This window comes from Lonchura striata, chromosome 6 (genome assembly GCF_046129695.1).
Source record: "Lonchura striata isolate bLonStr1 chromosome 6, bLonStr1.mat, whole genome shotgun sequence".
In the NCBI taxonomy this organism is placed as follows: Eukaryota; Metazoa; Chordata; class Aves; order Passeriformes; family Estrildidae; genus Lonchura; species Lonchura striata.
This window is the reverse complement of record NC_134608.1, coordinates 36,253,062-36,274,393: the sequence shown is the minus strand read 5'-3', so window position 1 is coordinate 36,274,393 and position 21,332 is coordinate 36,253,062. Positions and strand designations below refer to the sequence as shown.

At 38.4% G+C, this 21,332-nt stretch overlaps 1 protein-coding gene across 2 annotated transcripts; it reads left to right on the top strand.

Annotated features, from left to right (window-relative positions):
* The first annotated feature begins 51 nt into the window (after positions 1 to 51).
* SNAP23 (synaptosome associated protein 23) lies at positions 52 to 20,211 on the top strand. Of its 2 annotated transcripts, none has more exons than XM_021533515.2 (8): positions 52 to 190; positions 8,282 to 8,387; positions 8,910 to 8,951; positions 10,192 to 10,240; positions 10,694 to 10,811; positions 14,145 to 14,297; positions 14,844 to 14,988; positions 17,487 to 20,211. In XM_021533515.2, exons 2-8 carry the CDS (start codon positions 8,331 to 8,333, stop codon positions 17,550 to 17,552), a joined length of 630 nt encoding a protein of 209 aa, XP_021389190.1. In that variant the 5' UTR covers positions 52 to 190; positions 8,282 to 8,330; the 3' UTR covers positions 17,553 to 20,211. The 2 variants fall into 2 exon arrangements, with proteins under 2 accessions (XP_021389190.1, XP_021389189.1); XM_021533514.3 differs by lacking the exon at positions 52 to 190 and adding an exon at positions 568 to 675.
* The last annotated feature ends 1,121 nt before the right edge of the window (positions 20,212 to 21,332 follow it).

Sequence of the window (21,332 nt, the reverse complement as noted above, 5' to 3'; positions counted from 1 at the left end):
CAGTTTCACTGGAAGAGGGGACTTTAGGAGCCACGTAAGCTGATGCTGTGAAAACTACCGGCTGCGTTTACAGTGCTTACAGTCCTACAGCAGGTGCGGGATGTGACACCAACCTCTGAGAAGAACTTATCCACACCTGAGAAGGAATATACCTCAGGAAAGGCTGCGCGGTTCAGCTGAAAAGGATGAGGTCGGTGATTGCGAACAGCAGCTTTCCCTTTCTGCCCTCCTCTCCACTGGTGACAGAAGGGGACTGACACTCATCGTCCTAGTAGAGAATAGTAACTGGAGAAAAACCCCACCGATACAAATAAGGCCGCTTCTTGACTGCACTGTTTGCTGCCGCAGCTGCGGTCGGCACGGGCGGACCGCGGGCACTGCCCAGCCGGCACTGACACCCGAGGGGCAGGGCAGCAGGCAGGGCAGCCCCGCGCGCCGCCATGCCGGGTGGGCAGGCCGCCGTTCCCGCCCGCCGCCGTGTGAGGGCGCTGCGGGCGGCGCGTTCCTCCGCCGCACTGGGAGCGGCGGTGAGCGGGGCGGGGCGGGGCGGGCGCCGCTTCCGGGGGCGGCGGGGACGGGCGGGACATGCGAGCTTAAGGGGGCGGCCCGGCCCGGCGCGAGGGAGCGGCGGTGGGTGTGTGACGGGTTGGGCTGTGGCAGCTTGCGGCGCCCCAGGTAAGGTGTCAGGCTGTCCGTTCCGGTCCCGTCCTCCTCCGCGCCGCCTGGCGCCCTGCGGCTGCCGGGGGCCGCTGTGGGGCGAGGCGGGCCTGGCCCGGTGCGGTTGCCGTCCTATGTCGGCTGTGCTGGGTAATGGGGCGGCCGGGATCCGGGCCCGGGCCCTCCGAGCCCCCGCCTCAGCTGTGTGCGGGGAGGCCTCGTGGGCTCGCCCATACCGGGGGCGGCAGTGCCGTGTCCAGGTGGTTTTTGATTGCTTGGCGAGAGCCCGTGAATTGCGCTGTTAGTAGCGTCCAGGAGAAAACCCACCTCTTGTTGCTTCTTATTAAGCTTATGTGTTGTGTCTGCTGCCTTTAGACTAATCTGTAAAATGCTGTAGTGTCAATGTAGTAAACAATAAGAATCGAAGTGCTTCTTGTGCTTCTTTCACTTGTACGTCTCAATGCCCTTGGTCCTTCTGGGAAGCTCCTAATGAGTCAGCTTTATTTTTCGCTTTTTTTCCCTTTTTTCTCTTTCTGTTTCAGTTAATGTGAAGTCAGCACATGACTTGACACTCTAAGTAAACCTAAAGGAACTTCGGAAATTTCTTTATGCAACTTCTCTATTTGCCTAACTTTTCTTTTTTGTTCTCTTAGAAAGGGTACTGGATGCTCAGTGTTTAGAGCTAAGGGTGCTGTTTTACTTCCTCTTCATAAACAAACATGATTCTGTGCTGTAGAGGGAACAGCTGTTTAGGGACAAAGGAAAAGCCACTTCTGTTATCAATTGCTTGCTTGATTGATCTAATTGAGCACTTAATTGCTTACTGGCAGTCTAGTAGCTAGTCTATGTGCCTGCCCTCCTCTGCTCTGCAGTTTTTGAAGTAGGTTATTATATAGTAGTTTGTGTCTTTAGGAGAAATGGAATCTATAGTAGTTTGTGTCTTTAGGAGAAATGGAATCTCTTGCTGTCATTAAATGGATCCAAGTTTGACTGTGAATTTCTATTGGCCAGATTCTGATCTGGAGGAGGTTTCATGAGGCTTTTTCAGGGGCAAAAATGAGTTGTTGATGTGAGTGTAGAACTGAACTGCACAGAGGAGGTGGCATTGGTAGCGCCTATTCTTTGTGCTATCGCCTTTGTGCAGTGTGTTCAGGAAGCTGATAAGGGAAAGCAGGAAGCACGCCGAGTAGTGTCTTGGTCGTGGGCCCTGGCCTCTTCCTCCAGGGCCACAGATGCTTTATTCATTTTTCTTGTAGCCATAATCATCTGGAGGAGTACATTCTGGTGCCGATACCTTGTGCCTGCATTAGCTGGGCTGAATTTCAGCTAACTAGCAAGTGGGATGGTTGTTTGTGTTAAGGAAGGGTTTTAAAAAACTAAGTTTTCTGTAACGATCTAATTTTGATCTTTGTAAGCATGCACAGGAAATTAATACTTGACATTTACATATCTAAGAATATTGTTTCATTATTTTTTCAATCTTTTGGGGAAGGCAACAGCTCCCTTTACAAGAGAAGGAACTGAGAGCATCCACAATCACCTGAGGCTGCACCAATTTACTGACAGCTAAAAATGCAGCTCATGAGATAGTGGCTTCCAGTCAGTTGCTGCAACAGCTGGGTTGTGCCACCAGCTAGTTCCTATCTTTGTGGTAAGAAGGCATAGACTGTATTTCTCAATCCTACTTGTAGATGCACTGGATAGGCTGTTTCCTTCTCCCCCAGTTTACAAGTTATCAGTGAAGGAGGAAGTTTGTGATATTGATTAAAAGCATAACTTCACAGGCAAAGGGATAGGTGCAAACAGAGGACCTTCAGATGGTAAGGAAGTAATTTATAGTCTGTAGCAAATGTAATTGATATAGCCATTTCTGAATTGCATTGAAAATTCTGAAAGGTATTCAGCCTGTCAGAGGTACAAAACTACTGCTTGTTAGCCAGAGATGCAGAACAAAAATCTTATTCAGGGTGGGTTTGTGAAAGTGCCAGCAATCAAAACAATATTGATCTGGTGCAAGTAGACCTGTCTGGCTTTAGGAAACTTGTCACTTTTGTTAGCCTTTCCCTGTCCAAATGTGGATAGTGTAATTGGAGTTGAACAAGCACTTTATCAGGCCTTGTGGCACCCTGCAGTTAACTTAAATTTATAAATATCAGTAAGGGTTTTGAGTACTTTGGACAGCACAGCCTTAATGTGCTGTGACTGTCATAAAGCAAGGAATTAAGTTTTCTTTTTTCTTAGAGAAAATAAGCATTAGAATTGCTTCTCAGCTAAATGCTGAAGAAGAGTATATTTAGGTCATGTAACTTGCCTACTAGAGCTTTCATTACCATGGAAGTGCCTTATATATATATAAATGTGCCTTTTTATATAAAAGTCCCAGAAGATTATTGGTATTGAAGAAAACTTGAAAATTCTGTGCAAAGTCAGTGTTGTAATGGCTTTTGAACTTTGTTTGCATTGGAAACTGAGTGTGTTGGTATAAATAGTTGGCAAGTAATTCTGAATGAAAATGAAAACACTTGCAAGAAAAACCATTAGTGGTGCAGTAGAGTATTTTAGGCCAGTGAGAGAGACCACAAAAAAAGGTTTCATGTTAATTTTTTACAGTGTGCTTTGGGAAGGTGGGTGGCAGAGATGATTATAATGTTGCTGGCTGCATACAGCAATACTTTAATCTCGAGGGCCTTTCCATTCAAATGTTTTATTACCCCCCAACTTTTTAATATGCCTATTGTCAGGAAACCAGCCAGCCACTGAACTGCTGTTGCATGAAGTGATACTTCAGTAGCCTTCTGATCACAAGCTGGTATTTAAACCTGGGGACATAGTCAGTCAGCTCACCATGGGTGTTCCTAACACTGAATTTGCTCCTCTCACTCTATGAAAGATCTGCCTTGGCAGATGTTAGCTCCCAGTTCAGTAGCTGGGGTTGGGACAGAACTCAGTGCTTGGGACTGATCCACTGCAAATGTGGCAGTGTGAGCAATGCTTTTCCCAAGCCAAAATTTGCACTGTAGGCTCACGGGATCACCCTTCTGCTAATAGAGACCTAGCCATAGCTCACATCAGTCTGTCACCTTCCAGCTTTTTCAAGTTGGACAAAGAACCCACTAAAATGCTTCAGCTGCTCTGTGAGTGTTGATTAACAAAATCAAGATCTCTAAGCCAGTGATGCTTTGAATGGATCATTATAAAATTACCCCAAAAGTGCTTGTTGCGTCCCTCGTTATTTTGCAATAACCTTTGCTTTGTCTTTTCAGTCCTCTCCAACCTAACAGCTTCACATAGGAGAGTAAATTGAAAGGCTTTCAGGGTTTTTGGAGCCATGACTAAATGCATAGTAAGTGGAAAAAAGGCTGTGCAGACATAAGTTTGTTTCCTCTTTTCCAGGAGATAGAAGTAACTTAAGCTTAATCCATCCTCAACTGGCTTGGGCAGCAATGTCGTAGTTATGTATTATAGTGATGAACTTGTGGGATAGCTTAGCCCAACATAAGTAATCTTGTGAAGAGATGTAAAGCTTTAGGTTGGAATTGGAGTTTCAAAGAACTCTTTCTATTTTGCACAATCTCCCAAATAAAGTATGGCATTAAAAATTTGTGTTTATTTCCTTGCTGCTCTGGTTTCTCAATGGCCTTCCTTTTTATAAGGCAGTGATAGTTAAAGTAACGAATGTGTTGTAATCTGTTTTCTAGCAGAAAAGTATAATGAGCCCAGTTACCTCAAGAAAGTATATTTTTGTAGCAAGTTTAATTTTGTATACTCTGCAGGTATCAGGCCTTCCTATGAAAGGGACAGAAGGGGAGTTGAACTGAGCAAATACTGCAGAAAACTGATAAAAGAAAGTAAACAAAGCTGACATCACAGCCTTCCTTAAAGGAGTACTGCTTTGTCTTAAGATGCATTAGATTCTTGTTTAAAGCTTGCCCCTCTAGAAAGAAAATTAAAAATAGCAGAATATTGTTATAATTATGAAATATCTTTGTAGGCTGCTGTCTTCTTTATTTTTTACTTTGGCTGTTTTGTGGCTAGGATTTCTTAAATGGTAGGAGAGGGAAGGCAAAGAAAATAGACATTGAGCATCAGTGTTAAAATAAATGCTTGCCTTAACAAATGTTATCTAACAAATGTTATCATAGCCATATCAAGTTTTTCTGTCTGTATATTTTGACTTATATTGAGTAATCTTAGTGCCTTATAAGTAATTTTGTCATATACCATTAACACTGAAGCTAGATACCTCAAAGGATCTACTTTGTAGGATCTTTATGATTCTTAGGCAGAAAGATGGGTGAACAAGTATCTTTTTGGTATGTATGTATACTGTGTTCTGTTGGAACAGCTGAGTTATTTCAATAAAAATGGCCTCATCTGGACTGTTAAAATTTCTTTTGAGGTATCTTTCATTAACGGTACCTGCTATGTTCAGCTATTCCAATTAGGCCTGCAGCTATTGTGTGTGTATTTACATCTTCGGAAACAGCCTATTTTGGAAATGTTTTGTTTGTTTTAAATTAGTGTTGTGTGCTTTTTTTTAATGTTTTTAAGCTGCTGTGTGGTGGGAAGTTTTTATTCCCTAGCAAATGTGTTTTCCTATTCTGCCTTATGGCACTAATTGCCTCTGCAGAGCTACTGTGTAGGTTGTGTCTGTGCTTATAAAAGCAGTGCTGCAAACTAGCAGGAATAAAACTATGGTTTTTTTGAGTCTAATGCATTTGGCCTGGATATTCAACTTAAAACAGATATTACAATCACTAATTTGAAGAGCATGCTTTCTTATGCCTGCCTTAATAAGAAAATCTTAATATGTCTTTCTTTACATACTCTTATGGCAATGTCTGAAAAGTGGAGGTGGGTAAACTTGCTGGGAAATCTAGAGAAAAAAAGAAAAAAATGTTCCGTCACTTTTCAGTGACATAAGACCTCAGGAAATTATCAGAAAAATTCAGCAAATAGCTGAACCCTTTATCTTTGAGGAAAGGTTGTCAGAATATTTCTCTTAACTAAGTGTTCTGAATGGTTTTACTCACACAGGTAATTTATCCCCACAATTATGAGCCATCACTTTAAATTATGGTTTCATCTCAAGAGGCAAAGCACTACAGGTGTCCAAATATGAGCATCAGAAGATAAGCACATGCATAACTCAGCTTTGAAGAATCCTGGAAGTAATCTTTTTTCCCTGCTGTGTTGGAAGGGTTTTTCCTCTGTATCTTGAAGCTGTATTTCTTTATTGGTGGGTCAGTTTATAAGTTTCAATACCAAATACTACTAATTTAGGGCAAAAGTGAGTGGAATGCTGTGCATTTCTATAGAACTTTTTGCTGGCTGACACTGGAGCTACTTGGGAAGATGTGAGCAAGCTAGGAGAACACAAAGCCTGTCTGTCAGCTGTTGGAACTGGTTTGCTGGTGACACAAAGCTGGGAGGAGTGGCTGGTACCCCGGAGGGCTGTGCAGCCCTTGAGAAGGCCCTCGACAGGCTGGAGAGATGGGCAGGGAAGAGCTGTCTGAAATCCAGCCAGGGCAAATGCAGGGTCCTGCACCTGGGAAGAACAACCCCAGGCACCAGCACAGGCTGGGGCTGGCTGCTGGAGAGCAGCTCTGCCAGGAGGGACACGGGGGTTCCAGTGGACAACAGAGCCCTTGCTGCCCTTGTGGCCGAGAAGGCCTGTGGGAACCTGGAGTTCATCAGGAGGAGCACTGCCAGCAGGGCCAGGGAGGTGATCCTGCCCCTCTGCTCAGCCCTGGTGAGGGCATATGTGCAGTGCTGTGTCCAGTTCTGGGCTCCTCAGTACAAGAGAGACATGGAGCTCCTGGGGTGGGGCCAGCAAAGGGCTACAAAGATAATTAAGAGACTTGGAGCATCTCTTATGAGGAAAGGCTGAGGAGGCTGGGCCTGCTCAGCCTTGAGAAGAGAACTGAGAGGAGACCTCATCAGTGTCTATCAGTGTCTCAAGGGAGGGTGCCAGAGGTCGGAACCCAGGCTCTGTGCAGTGATGTCAAGCAACAGGACAAGAGGCAAAGGGCAGAAACTGGTGCACAGGAACTTCCACCTGAAAAAACTTCTTTACTGTGCAGGTGACTGAGCACCAGAACAGGTTGCCCAGAGATGTTGCTTAATCTAATTCAGTGAAAATAGGTACTTTCCTTCCTGTCCCAGGTTTACTGGTACTTAGGTGTGCAAATTAGCTTGAAGGGCATTCCCAAATACAAAGCTGGGACTGTCTCAGATAAACCTTATGAAAGGAGCTTGGGCCTGTGAATGAAAAGATAATTCACTGATAATACACTGAAATTGGACTACTGAAAATAGTTATTTTGAGGCCTTCTGTGAGAATTTCTTGATTTTTTTTTTTTGTATGATATCAAAAACTAACTTGCATTGACATCTACTTTAGAGAAATCTCCTAGAGCCATAGTCTCAGGCTATGCTAGGTGCTGAAGAGCAAACCTGCTGAAATAGTCTTTCAATCTTGAAGAACTTCAGCTGTAATGGATTTAGGTGTCTTGATTTCAGTTCACCATCAGTTATGCACACATCCTGTGAAGAGCTGTGGGGTAACAGCTGGACAAATCTGCATAAATTTACCCTCCTAGGAACAATTCTAAAATACTGATCTTGTAGAGGGAAAATGAGTCAAGTCAAGCAGGATGTTTGGAATTATATCCATGAGTTACATGGACTTAATTGCAAGCTACTCATGTGAAAGATCAAGGATTAGTTGAAAATTAAGGGGGAAAACTTTTGAGGGAAAAATATCCTTATTTCTCAGCTTATATGCTATTTTATTAAATTCTTCTATAGCCTATGAGTTCTGTTTTTCCATTGCTGGGAGTGCTGACTTTATTATCATTCCTGCAACAAAAATGCAGACTCTTGGCTCTGAAAAACCTGTCTCTGATAGGAGTACACTTATTGATGGGATTGCTAATTCATCTTGTATTTTAGGCAAAATAAATATCTTATGTTTTTAGCAAAAGGTGTACCATGGTGTTTTGGGACTTCAGTTATGACCCTGTGCTTATTATGGGCAAGGCAGATCAGGAAATGTTTGCTACAGTTACAGACATACCAGTTAAAACCTTTGTGGAGCCTTTTACATTTGAGAAATTCAGCATACAATAACAACCATTTCTAGAGTATTACTTGGGGTCATTTGAGGTAGTGTTTCACCTGTGAAAATGTTTCCCCTTTTTCTGGCTGTTGAAATTCTGTAATGGAAATGGAAGAACTCTTAATGCTTATACTAATAACTTAAATGTCTTAATTTATTTCTAGATTACTGGGCAAACTAATGTGTTTTTCCAGCATGAAGAAGTTTATTATTTTAAGACCTTATTTCCTATTTTTTGCCTAACTAACCTTAGAATTTTTTAAAAACTGTTTAGGATGCCAAATATTGGGAAAAACCTGCTTCATATACTGATTCTTCCTATATTTCCTTTAGCACCTCAGTTAGGTCATACCAGCTAAATAATTATTTTAGTGTCTTGTAGTCCTAATGAGATGTTTTACTATGCAGAATAAAATGTATAGGCTATTATTCTTTTAATTTCTTTCAACTCAAAATACTGATGAAAGGATAATTCTGATGCTTACTTGGTATCTGTTACTACAGGGGGAAGGTGTCCTTTAACGTGATTACTTACAAGTAGTATTTCCTCATCATGGATGAGCTATCACCTGAAGAAATTCAGCTGAGGGCCAACCAGGTCACTGATGAGGTAAATATTATAGAAAGACATCTGGGATTACAGTGTTTGTCTGACAAGATTAGAATAGCTTTTAAAAACAAAGACAGGATAATGATTCTGCAAGGTTATAACTGATGTTTTAAATTTTTGCTTTAGCTGGTGAATACTGGAGTGAAGACTATTCCTAAAAACAAGAATGAATTTTAAAGTCACTTACTTAACTGAGTGCTGATCACTCAGTCCTGTTACTGGTATGATAGAATTTGGTTACCTACAGCGTTGTTAATCATATTGATATTTCATGTCTTTCTTATTTAACTAAAATGCTTTTGAATATGTTATATTTTATAAGACTTTCCAATGGGATACGAAAAATAATAGCAAGGACTAAAAACCAAGGAAAATTAATGTGCTGCCACTATGAGCATGTTGTGGCATGTAATAAATATAGACAAGGTGAGGAACATTTTGTATAGTACTGGCAGAGAAGACTTTCAGATACTGATGTATATATAAGTAATTAATGCACTCATTTTAAAATTCTCTTTCTAGTCTTTGGAAAGCACAAGGAGGATTCTTGGCTTGGCCATTGAGGTAAGAAAAAGCTTTTGAATTCTTTGGATTTATTAAGTATAAAAAGTGGCATGTTAACTGTAATTTTAAACAGTCTTTTGTCTTTCTCAAGACACACACACTTCATCATTAGCTTTAATTCAGTAGTAGCATTAGAATGACATAACCTTCATGATTTTCACATTCTGTCAGATTACATAAGAATCAATATCCTTTTTGCCTGTTTTAAGCAAAAGGATCTGATCTCCAAATGCTACAGATTAGTTGTAGAAAGTCTTCTGATGGTCAGTTATGTCTTTGGCTGCTGCAAAATTTGCTTTCATGACATTTTTCATCTGTATTTCAGCTCACTTGTCTATGAACAGTGTGGAAATGTTTCACTGCTGAGGACAGTAGGTCTCAGCTGGATGGGGTAGTTGAGTATGACTGCTCTTGTTCAATGAAGTAATTCTACGTACATCATCTTACAATCTGTTCATCAGTTTTAACTGATAAGAAAACTCTTAACACCCTTTTACATGATTTGGGACAAATTTTGGGTTTATCAAAGTGAAGTATGAGGAATCTACTCCTCTGCACAGTTTTGGCTTGCTGAAGGTGCTGCTGTTATCAGTGAGCCATTTGAATCACTATGGCCTGATGAATACTTCACACACAAGTGTTAAGTACATGTCGTGAGTCAACATAATTTCTCTTGGTGTCATAGTTTGCTGATTCATTCTATGCTGCCAGTTTACAGTAAAGCATGGGTACAACTTGCATGCTAGATTCAAGACTGAGCCAGCAGAGAGCTCTGCTGTTGTGTATTCCTCACTGCTAAATTCTTAGAAAAGGTTTTGCAGGCTTTGTATTGCTTGCTTTCATTCTGGCTCCCAGGACTAAAGGCCTTGTAAGCCCTTTTGAAGGATGTAGGGATAAATGAACCAAATGCTAGTTCTCAAAATGAAGCATGGCTAGGTTTACTTTCTAGCTAGACATTGTCACAGTTCAATCTGAGTATTGCAGTAAATTTTATCATTTTGTTGTAATATAAGAAAAACCTAACAAAAAATGCAATAAAAACTACACTAATTGAAATAGGCTGATAAGCACCTTAACTAACTCAGCTTGTAATTTGAGACTTCTAATAGCTTTACTACAGAACTTATTTCAAGTGCAGTGTTTTATTATAAACTTGGTTGGATTTCAAATTTACTATCCAGACCTTCTGATTTTGCACTGCAATCTCATTTTATATCTGCAACTAAATTTCTTTCTACAGTCCCAGGATGTTGGCATCAAAACTATTACCATGCTGGATGAGCAAGGAGGTAAGTTCTTCCCTAACACTAAAAATCAGTATTAGAATGTAATAAGTGTAAGAAAAGAATGGTTATAGAAGAGTTGTTGCTGGAATGAAAGGCATATTTGAAAGTATAGTATTTAAAAGAGGTTTTAAAGTAGTTAAGAGGTAATTATAGTTACAATGTAATACAGCTCTGCTACAGAAGCTGCTTTTTTTCCACTATGGTATGAATGTAACTAGCTGCATTTATTCTAATAGCAACAGAAATGCTGCTCTGAAGATGGGGAAGATATTTGCAAAATAGTAACCAAAACATCTCCTTGAATATCTTTCTTTAAAAAAATCCTAGAAGGCAGAAAGAAAAAAGTCAAGTCTTCATATAAAGATAGAAGTGAAATTTGTTCCTGCTATAAAGAAATGTTAATTTTCCCCACCTTCCCTAATCCATGTTTAGTCAGGTTACTTGTTTCTCTTCTAGAACAACTAAATCGTATAGAAGAAGGCATGGACCAGATAAATAAGGACATGAGAGAAGCTGAGAAGACACTGACAGAGCTCAACAAATGTTGTGGGCTCTGTGTCTGTCCTTGTAACAGGTCAGTTATATTGGTACTTGGGCCTGGAGTCTAGACTATTCCCAATCTCTACTGTACCAGGAAATATTAACTAATAAAAGAGCTAATTAAGAAATGCTGAATCTCTACCAAAGTTGATTGCTCTGGTTTGCAGAGCTACATTTCTTTTAAAATTCTATGAGAGTAACTGAAGCCTACTTGTATCTAACCATAGATCATGCCCTTTTACTATAAATATTGCATCCTGCACAGTTGTGTCCAAATCTCTTTAAGGCTTCTATTTAGTAGCAGACTATCAATGTCCATGCAAATGAGACCAAATTGGACTGCAAATAGCTATATGTAAGTGTCTGTGTGTTAGAAATTTGATTCCAAAAGTCATTTTTTCACAATACTTTTGTACTAATTTAAAAGCAAGACAACTTATTCATGCTTTAGGGAAGGTGAGAATAGGAGAACAGAGCAGACAGTGGTGTTAAAGCTTTAATCTTTTCACTAGTAATTACATAAATTCTTGCAGACCTGCTTCACAGTACCTTTATAACATCAGTGTTATGGCTGCCATATCTAAGACAGCTGAGAAATCTAATCTTTAGTATGGCACTTGATTTTTACTTTTAAACAAATAAACAGCCTGAACAATGTCAAAATTATTTTTGATGGTGTCCTAGCTTTAGCTTTAAGCAGTAAAGTATCAAATTGTTTGTGTTAATTGCATGTGATCATAGCCCATCCAAACAAAAGAAGTGTAAATTGAGCCTGGTGACTGAAGTGACTAGTGGGTGCATTTGTTGTTTTTTGCTCTTTGGCATGAGAAAATCAATTATTCAAGGGAGAAGTAGCAGAAGTTTTGGTAAAAATTCCTTGGAGTAGCTGAGTCTACTAAGCCAACAGAATAGTACTTTAAGGGTCATTTAGGATAGATTTGAATGTGACTTCTAAGGCTGAAAATCTTAGTGCCTTAGTCTCTGAAAATGCAGCTGTCCTGACTTCTGGGTAGGTGTGCTTACTGCTCTATATTAGTTGCCTCAAGCTGGTGGACTTAAAGTATTTTCATACACTCAGTCTCTGTTTTCTGTAGTTGATAGTCTTATTTCACTAAAGCTAAGCATCTTATTGACACTGAGCAAGCTCAGAATTTGTGAGCTCCTGTGGCACTCCCCAGTACACAGATAATGAGAACAGAAAGTTGTGTACCAAATTGGACAGTAATGTACAGAAATAAATGGGTAAGTAGAGGGCAGCAAAGAATATATCTCATATTTCATATATCTATTGGTACACCAACCTTTTTTTCAGTGCCAGATTTATTTGTCAACCAGTTACCTCCACAGCTTTTCATATTTTTCATAAAAGCATAAAGCTAAATAAGCTAAATCAGAACACTTGCTGAGTTATTGGGGTTTTTTTAATTTCTCCTAGGTTTAAATTATTTATAAAAGCTTTGTCAAAACCAAAAATACTGGCAGTTTTGTTATGCAATCTATGTACTATTAACAATTTACCTTTTTGTTGATCTTTACTACTTTCTTCTCCATTCTCTCCTAACACTGATGCTTGCTTTCTAAAAATGAAGACTAGGATAAGAAGCTGTATTCATTTAAACTGGTGAAAGTGGATTTTAGGACAAGGTCAGTGTTAGTAGTGCAGACGCATATTTAACCAGCTGTCTGAAGTGATGTTTCTTGCATTTGTGCTTGCATGTGCATGATGTCTGTCTGCATGTGATTTTCCTTGTGATTGTGATGTTTTTTAATACTGACATGAATAGAAAACATCCATTGCTACAGAGTATTATTAGCTGTAGAAGTGGTGAGCAGCTGCTTGAGCCATTGCTGGTTTGACAGGTTGTGTAAATTGCCTTAATTTTGCAGAAATGAAACCTGAGAAATGTGAATGTATAGTAATTTCAAAAACAGCTCTTAAAAGCAGCTGATGAGAACTTTTCTTCTTAACTGTGCATACTTTGAACAATAATTCTTTCTGGCTGTCTACTTCACAGGTGCAACTAGTCTTCAGGCCACTTCTTTTTTATTAATAAAGTCCCCACAGTTGCCTCTGGCACCTAAAACTTTGATCCTCCAGAAGCAAATCATACAAAGATCTCTTCTGGTTATGGCTTTAGTATAAATGAGATTAAAAATAACTCTCAATCTAGTTACAGTAGACTTAGAGATCTTTAGGCCCATGTGTGTGCAAGAAGCTAGAATTGACTAGTTTAGGTTTCTTCTGGGTACTTTGGGTACGATATTTCCATTATGAATGGCGAAATTATTCTATTTTTTTTCTCTCAATGTATTTATTCTAGATTATGTCTCATAGGTCAGATCCTACAGGAAGTAATTTCCCATCTTGAATACATAAACAGCGGTAGAATGAAGGGGAATATTTGTTCATTACAGCTGATTTCACAACTCTTCAAATGTATAACATCCAGGTTACTGAAAGTTACCATATCTCTAGAAATTGACTGCTTGTTTGACTAACTTGCAAAGTTAGATGTATTGAGACACTACAGATTTCCCTTCACAGGTGTCTAAAGAAGCAGAAAAATGGCAGTGTCTGGATTATCTAGCTTAAACCTGAAAATGCCATAAAACAAGATGAACATGAAAATATTCTCAAAATAAGTTCATCAGGATTCATGAGAACCTGTTAGGTCTTCTTCCCCTGATGCTTTTGTGGCTCTGTGATTCTTGAGATTGCTTTGTGTCAGTATGCTTTCTTAATTTTTTTTCTCCTATGAATTACATGGAAAAAGTATAATGGTGAGTTGGTTTATTGGTTTAATGGAATTAGTACAATTAAATTGCAGAATGAAAGAGCTACTTAAACATGATTACTGTTTGTTCATAATCAAAGTTAACATGAGAAATATTAACTTCTGTTGCCAAGTAATTTTTTAATGTTTGATAAAAAAATAGTAGCAATTAATGATTTTCTTGCATAGTATAGGTTTGAGGGAGTTTTTGCATTCATCCTTTCTTGCTGAAAGGTTACTAGTCTTGTCTTTAGAATAACTCCTGTTATAAGTGCAAGTATTTTATGACAGGGTAAGCTTTCCTGTGACTGTCATAAGCTTCTTTCCTCTGATCAAGTATTGCTTTACGCAATTACTGTTCTTTTATTAAAGCTTAAGACCAAAGTAATTACTGCCCTTAGAGTAACTCAGTTATGTTTGTACTATCAAGATACAAAAACTTGTATTATACAGACAAAGTTTTAGCTGTACCAAATTTAATCTCTTTTGGGCACAAGACAAATGCTTCTGAAAACTCTGGATTAATACTGAATTTCAGTCAGGAAGCCGTATTTCTGATGTAGTGGTTCAGATTTTTTATTTTTATGGTATAGAACAAAGAACTTTGAGGCCAGCAAAGCATACAGAGCAACCTGGGGAGATGGAACTGAGAACTCAGCAGATCATGTGATATCCATGCAACCAAGAAGCATAAATCAGCAGCAGCCTCAGACTTCTGGAAGACCAAGCGGTGGATATATTACAAGGTTTGCTAGTTCATATTCCTCAATCTCAAATGCACAAATCCTGTTACTAGTTGTTGGCTTCTTTCAGATGCATTTTAGCTCAAGTTGCTAAATAGAAAATTTTACTATTGTCTGGAGGAATCATTGTGTCTTAGGAGATGGCAGACACCTACACTTTAAGTATTGTAGTGCTCATCCTACACTACTTTTTTTTTATGTAGTGGTGGTATGGTCAGTCTGTTGCTGGATGTGAGAACTATAAGGCTTAGTATTTGGTTATTGAGGGGATTTAAAAATATTGAGGTCTATTACTGTCATAAAGTATATTTGAGAGAAACTCGCATCTTAAACTTCAGGGAACTATTTTAATTTTTAAGGCTATTTTTGTAGTAGTGGCTAGCTTAGTACTTTTTTTGGTGAATTCTTGCTTGAAATACAGGGAGTTTTAAAAGGGGAAAAACATACCTTTGAATGCATAGTGCAACAGTCAAGTTCTACTAGAGTAAATCTATGCTAGATAAAAGCAAGTTCTTGATTCTTGAAACATGGTCTTAATTATTTGAACAGGATAACCAATGATGCCAGAGAAGATGAAATGGATGAAAATCTTACTCAAGTTGGAAACATTCTTGGGAATTTGAAAAACATGGCTTTGGATATGGGCAATGAGATTGATGCCCAGAATAAGCAAATAGACCGGATAAATATAAAGGTAAATGTCAAAGGTGTACTCTGCTCTGAATTCAAAGGTTGTATCTCTGAGGTTATTAGGAATGTGCTCACTGTATTTGCAGCAAATATGTGGTAAGGTTATGCCATCCTCTTGGTTGCAGTGATTGAACAAGAGATACACCTTGATACATATAGGGTATATAGCTTAGAATTCAAATGCTTGAGTGTTAGGGAACCTAAATATACAGCACAGATCCACTGCTTACTCTGAAAATTAATAAACTTCATGGGATCAAAAGTATAGAAATTTACTGGAGGTCTACCTGGGGGATTGTTGCTTGCAGGAAACTTTTTTCTTGTAGGGAATAGGTATTTTTAACAATAGCAAGGGTTTTCTGGAATTTCTAGAAAGTCACTATAATGAGTGTAAAGTAAAACACAAGTTATTCATTGCCCTAATTCCTGTGGACAAATTAATATTGGATCTGGGGAGAGTTTGGAATAATCGAGTTTGTAGGTGCATGGTGAAATGGTCTGCAAATTAAGTTAGTTACTGTAACTTCCTTTTTTTCTATATAATTTTATTACTTAAGTGTCAGCTTCTCCAAACAAATTAACCAAACATAAGTATGTTTTGGAGAGGTTTCTTTCAAAGGGCAGCTTAATGAGAATGCTAAGTCTATTTTAGAAATATCCATATTCTGAAATGAGTAGAAGTTATCTTATAGGCATCCTGGTTGAGGAAAGAAAAACCTTTAATGAATAGCATATATTAAAGATTTCAAAAAGTATAAGTGAACACTGATTACTGTAAAATTATAGTATTAAGACAAAATGGGATTTTAAAAATCTCACTCAAATGTTGCAGTAGGATTAAAAGCAAGAGGAACAGAATTCCTCTGGTTTGACAAAAATGCTGGTTACACCTGTGTCAGCAGCTCAATTTTGCCTAGTAATTTAGTATTGATAATGCAAATCAACATGATTATATGGAGGATGCCTTAACTGTTCCCTGAAACTGCACATCTGATTACCATGTTAAAAAAGTCAGATAGTTTGAAGTATACTAGAAAATTTCTTGGAGTTTAAAATGAGGTGTGAAATTCTTATAACTTACAAAGAAGACTGAAAACTGCCTGGTCAAATAAACTGCAACTGGGAATTACTGTTTTTAATGATAGTGTTTCTAGTAAATGCAAGCATCTCTTTTGGCCTGATGCTCTTTTGGTTTAGAGATTTGAATAAATCTTGTTGATCAAGTCTTACTAATTATTAAAATATGGTGTATACAAGTTAGAATTGCTTTGCAGACCACAATAAAAATGAAAGTTCAGTTCCTGGCTTTGAGACTGGCAACTTGCCTCAGGATATTTAAATTAATCCTTCTATGCAGATAACTTCTTAAATATAGTGAACAGTATGGAAACCAAACCAAATGTTGTCTGTGAATCTCTAAACAATATCATGTAAAGAAACAAAGAGCAGTACTAAGCTTAACTTCAGACTATAATTGATTCTTCTATTTTTTAAGAATTCTGAGTCACCTGGGAAATAGTCTTGACTGGGTGACTTTTGGTAGTATTATGCAAAACTCCTAGTCTGAAGAAACCCATAATGAAACTTACATTACTGGCTTTTTCTTAGAAGATGATCTAGTAACTAGATTAGTGTTTCCAAAGTGTTGTTAACAGATTAGAGTCTCCCTTTTCCGTAGCAGGTTTCTGTCCCTCCCCTCCCTTTGACCCAAAAGGGGAAGGAAGGGAGTGGGAGGGAAGGACTTGAAATGCAAGTGTGCTCTGCCCAGCCCATTTCAAGACATGGGTGTGAAATAGCTAATACTTGGCACAGGTTGAACTTCTTTAGGAGTTCCACTCCTAAAGGTGAGGGCAGAGGCTGGTTTTGTGCATATTACACTTCCTGCACATTGCCCACAGCACACTGCATAATTGGGGAATTACTTACAAACTCCTTATCATACCTTTCAGTAAAACTGTATTTTGACATTTGTTCAACCTAAATACCGTGACCTGACTTTTTCTGCTTTAAACAATACTAAAATCTAATGCATGTTTTAAAAATACCATATTGTTACAGCACTAGTACATTGGAGAAGATGTGAATAAAAACTATGGATTTGCACTAAGCAAAATAAATCTTACTTCATGCCTGTAGGCCTAGTTTTGACTATTACTTCTAGTTCAGAACAATCTTGTTGCTCTGTAGAGGTTCATGAGATGTCTAAACACTGGGAGAGAATTTTTATTTCCTTGTTTTGTTAACATGCTTACTGACCAGCTGAGGCAAGCTGCTGTGTTTTGAAAGCCAGCTAAAGAGTAAAACATTTTTATCTTGGTTATTTCTGTCAAAATTGACAGCATATACTGTCTAGGGGAAAAAAATTACTTCCAGCATAGAGAGATTGCTCCACTTCTCTCTACCACAGTGATGATACCTTGTGATTCAGAAGTTCACTCAGTTTGAATTTTTAAATTGTTTTGCATCCAGTCTGCAAATGACCTGTGAATTTCTCTCTTTCAGGCCGATACAAACAGGGACCGAATTGAGCAAGCGAACATCAGAGCCAAGAAACTAATTGAAAATTAAAGCCTGCTGTCATTGTTCAATGGCAGTCTCTCCAGCTGCAAGCCACCATATTCATGGATCTGTGAAACTTCTATTCTGAAATAAGAGGGGCTGGGACAAATGAAGCAGTACCCCTTCTGTAGGGATTAGTTTTCTTTCATTGCTTCATGTAAACATGGCCTTGACTCCAAGAAAGCAGCCAACTTCCTTCTATTCATCTGCCTTCACTTTCTTGAAACTGCTCAGGGCTAAAAGTGTTAGGGCTTTGAGAATCTTCTTGCATGTTCCCAGTTTCTTTTTTTTTCTTTTTTTTCTTTCCCCTGCACTGGAGATTCAGTCCTTTATTTAAGTTGAACAAGCAGGGTAACCTGAATTCACAGTTGTGGAAAGTTGGAGAGGGCACTTTGCACTGTTTGAAATACCTCATAAGTTGAGTGTCTTCACTAAAATAGGGACTAGGTGAATGTTGTCCGATTTGTATCTAGCATCTAACCATAGTTTTACAATCCAAACAACATGATTAGTTTGGAGTTGAATTTGTGGATCACAGAATTGAAGAGGCCCATTACTTACAGCTTGTGGGTTGAGGGCTTTAAAACACTTCCTAACCACATGAACTTTAAGGTAATGGTAGCCAGAGGGATATACAGGTTTCCATTTCTTTACTGTAAATTGACATCAGTTTGGAGGCCATGACTAATCATGCTGCATTGTTCTGATAGTATTTGTCGTGTGTATATACACATCTGATCTAAGCCCTATGCACACAAGTAGAAGAAGATAAAACTATCTCCCTAAGGTATTTATTTGATGGAAATTTTACACCCCTCATCTAAAAGCTAACTTTTAAGTGTTTGAGTGAGGCATCTGAACTGGAAGAAACTGAGTAGAAAAGCATGCAGTTTCCTTGCATCCCATATCTTATTCTCTTTTGGCCAGTTTTCACTGGAGTTCAGATTATCCTTTCTCCAGTGCAAAATAATGATTGAGATCTGGTGCAGAGTTTGCTCTCAGCAGTGACTTTGGGGATGCTTCTAAAACCCACCAAAATGAGAGAAGCTTATTGTGAAGTTTCTTTGTCACAAGTCTGGAGGAAGCAGTAGCTATTTATGAACTGTATGCTAGTTCTAAATAAACTAGTTCTAAATAGATTCCTGACTGGTTTATTATTGCAGATGTTGGGACTGGCAATTGGAAATACTACATATCCAAGTTTCTTGCAAATAGTGTTCTTAGTCTGTTGCAGAATAGAGGAGTTCCTTACCAGGTGAAGTAAACCACTCTCCTGTGAAGAAAAATAGTTTGGTTTTACTGTAATATAAAAAGAAAAAAGATTTTCTTGAAATCTTGATAATAATTAAATTCTAAGTGACTTAGACTATTTTGACTCCACCCAGCAATATATTATGCCTGTTTTAAAGTTGAAAATTATGCTTTGGACTAACCTGTGATACTCAGTGTTGGATGGCAAAAATGTTCAAACCAAACTGATTGGACGAATAATTAAAAGTAATAGCATTATGGGGTGGTTTTTTGAAGGACAGTCCACAAATGCCCTGTAGCCACTAATACCGAATCCCAGAGTCAGAGATGACACTAATCCACTAAAATGCAGGGCGGTGTTTGTTAAGTGTTCCATTTTCTTTTTAGTATAAACACAGTCAGTCTTATCCAGTATATTTTCAGTTGGCTCCCAGGACAACTTGATAGTTAAAATAAAAAGAACCAAAACCAACAACTACACGCACAACAACCCACTAAACAAAAACCCAACCAAACAAAAAATCCCCAAACAACTGACCAAAGGATGGGGCAGCTGCATGTAAAACTAGGCCAGTGGCAGTTTGCCTTATGTGAATACGGTATAGTCATTTTTAGGGGACTAGATACTTGAATAGTGTAGGTTGGCTCCTCTCTAGCTTCTAGTAATTGTTGGAATGCTAATGAATTTCAAAAGCTTCCTAGCTGCCCAATCAGTAAATGAAGATAATATGCTTAAAAATGCAAGTGGAAAAGAAGTACTTTTAAGAACATTGTATAGTAAACTTTGAATAGCCACCTGCATAGGGACTTTGTATGCCCTTTTTTCCTTCTTAAAAATTTCAAATTAACTTAAGGAATATTTGCTGCTAGTTGTGAGAGCAAAAGTATATGTTATTTAATTATGATTGTCTCCTGGAACAGAAGACTGAAGTGGTTACCTTATTCTGCTTACACAGTGCAAGCCTGCTTTGTAGCATTTGGACAAACATCATTATGTTCTTCTCCCTTGCTGTTGCAAGTTCTTTTCCTTGGCTTGCTTAATCTCTTAACAATAAATGAGCATGTTGTCTGATAAAATGCTGTGATTGGTATATCAAAGCTGTAATATTGCAGTGAATACCACACAAAATTTCTGAGACTCTTGAGTGTTATCTGAGTATCAATACTATTTTCTGATGCAGCAAGAGCCAAACCTGTGAAGGAGTTGGTGCCTTTATGTTAGTCAAAAACAGTTTGCTTCTTGGATGTCTTACTGTTGTCTATAGAACAGATGCTTAATTTCCATATCTATGGTATGCAATTGACACTTGTACATCTTTGTATGTCTAAATGCTATTAAGAATGAAGGTTTACAGTTTCTGCTTTTGATTGTTAAACTATATATTGTGCACAAAAAATACATACTTTTATAACTGAATGTGTTTTAAAACTATTTGCTCTAGAAATGTCTTTGTTTAGTTTCCTGTCCTTGAAAAACTTGGCAGAACTAGTTGCTACTATGCAACTAGGAAGTTCCTAATCTATTTTTATTTCACAGAAATCCCAGTGTTAAAAAAAGAATAGGTGTGGTTGGGAGGAGAGGAATATTGTGATCTTTAACACTCTGATTTTGATCCCTGCATAATCATCTAAATGCAGACTATGAACTGTGTCCATTTCTTCTTTGAAAGACCATGGGAGAATGATAAAGGAACAAAGTAAAATAACTTAAAACTTTCTAGTTAAGTACTGGTAGCAGATGCCTAGCAAATAACTAGTTCAGTAGATGAAATGATTTAACCTACTGCAAATGCAATTTCATTTTGAAGCAATTTAAATTGTATTTTCTCTCATGCCACAGCCTCAGATTCCCAAAGCACTCTTAAGGGGGGGAGGTATGGGAGGAAGTAGAGACTTCCGTTGACTTGCAACAGTTCTGAGCTGCAAGAAAGACTAGCATACCTGGGAATTGCTTGAAAGACGTACTTCTAATTTACTATCCAATATCTACCAGTAAATAGGAACAGCCTGCTTATATTCTATTATGAGGAGGCAGCACATGTCCCATGGGGTTGTATTGGTTTCTTTTCCTGCAATTTCAGTTCTTCTGTTTCTCTTCATTTTTTTCCCCTTTCTTTCCTGATTTTAGGTATTTCAAAGGGAATAATTTTAGCAAGTTTTGGTCTATTTCCCTACACCAAATTTCATCTCAGTACAATTGTTTGTAGTCACTCAATTTCAAATTTTCTGAATTTTTCAATTTCAGTTTTGATTGATCATACCTCCTTCTGGAATGTTTGTTCAACTCTGTCCTCTGATTTCAAGATTTCATTCCCTTTCCACATTTTAAAGACAATAATTGATAAATTCAAGCTTGTCTGCTTGTTGATGAAAGACAGCTTTTTAGCAGAGCAGTAACTGTACTATGAACTGCAGTATACAGTACTTGTACAGCTACTAGCAGAACTTGTCTCTCTGAAGGCTGCATGGTGAAACAACTCACTGTTCACACCATACAATGACCTGCAGTTGCTAATTCACCTTTGCTGTGCTTGAAGC

What these genes read in the sequence shown, in the direction of transcription:
- SNAP23 (XM_021533515.2), top strand. Translation starts at nt 8,331, where the DNA reads ATGGATGAGCTATCACCTGAAGAAATTCAGCTGAGGGCCAACCAGGTC. An exon ending in TTCTTGGCTTGGCCATTGAG is followed by an intron (nt 8,952 to 10,191) that starts GTAAGAAAAAGC and finishes TTCTTTCTACAG; the next exon opens with TCCCAGGATGTTGGCATCAA. An exon ending in CATGCTGGATGAGCAAGGAG is followed by an intron (nt 10,241 to 10,693) that starts GTAAGTTCTTCC and finishes TTTCTCTTCTAG; the next exon opens with AACAACTAAATCGTATAGAA.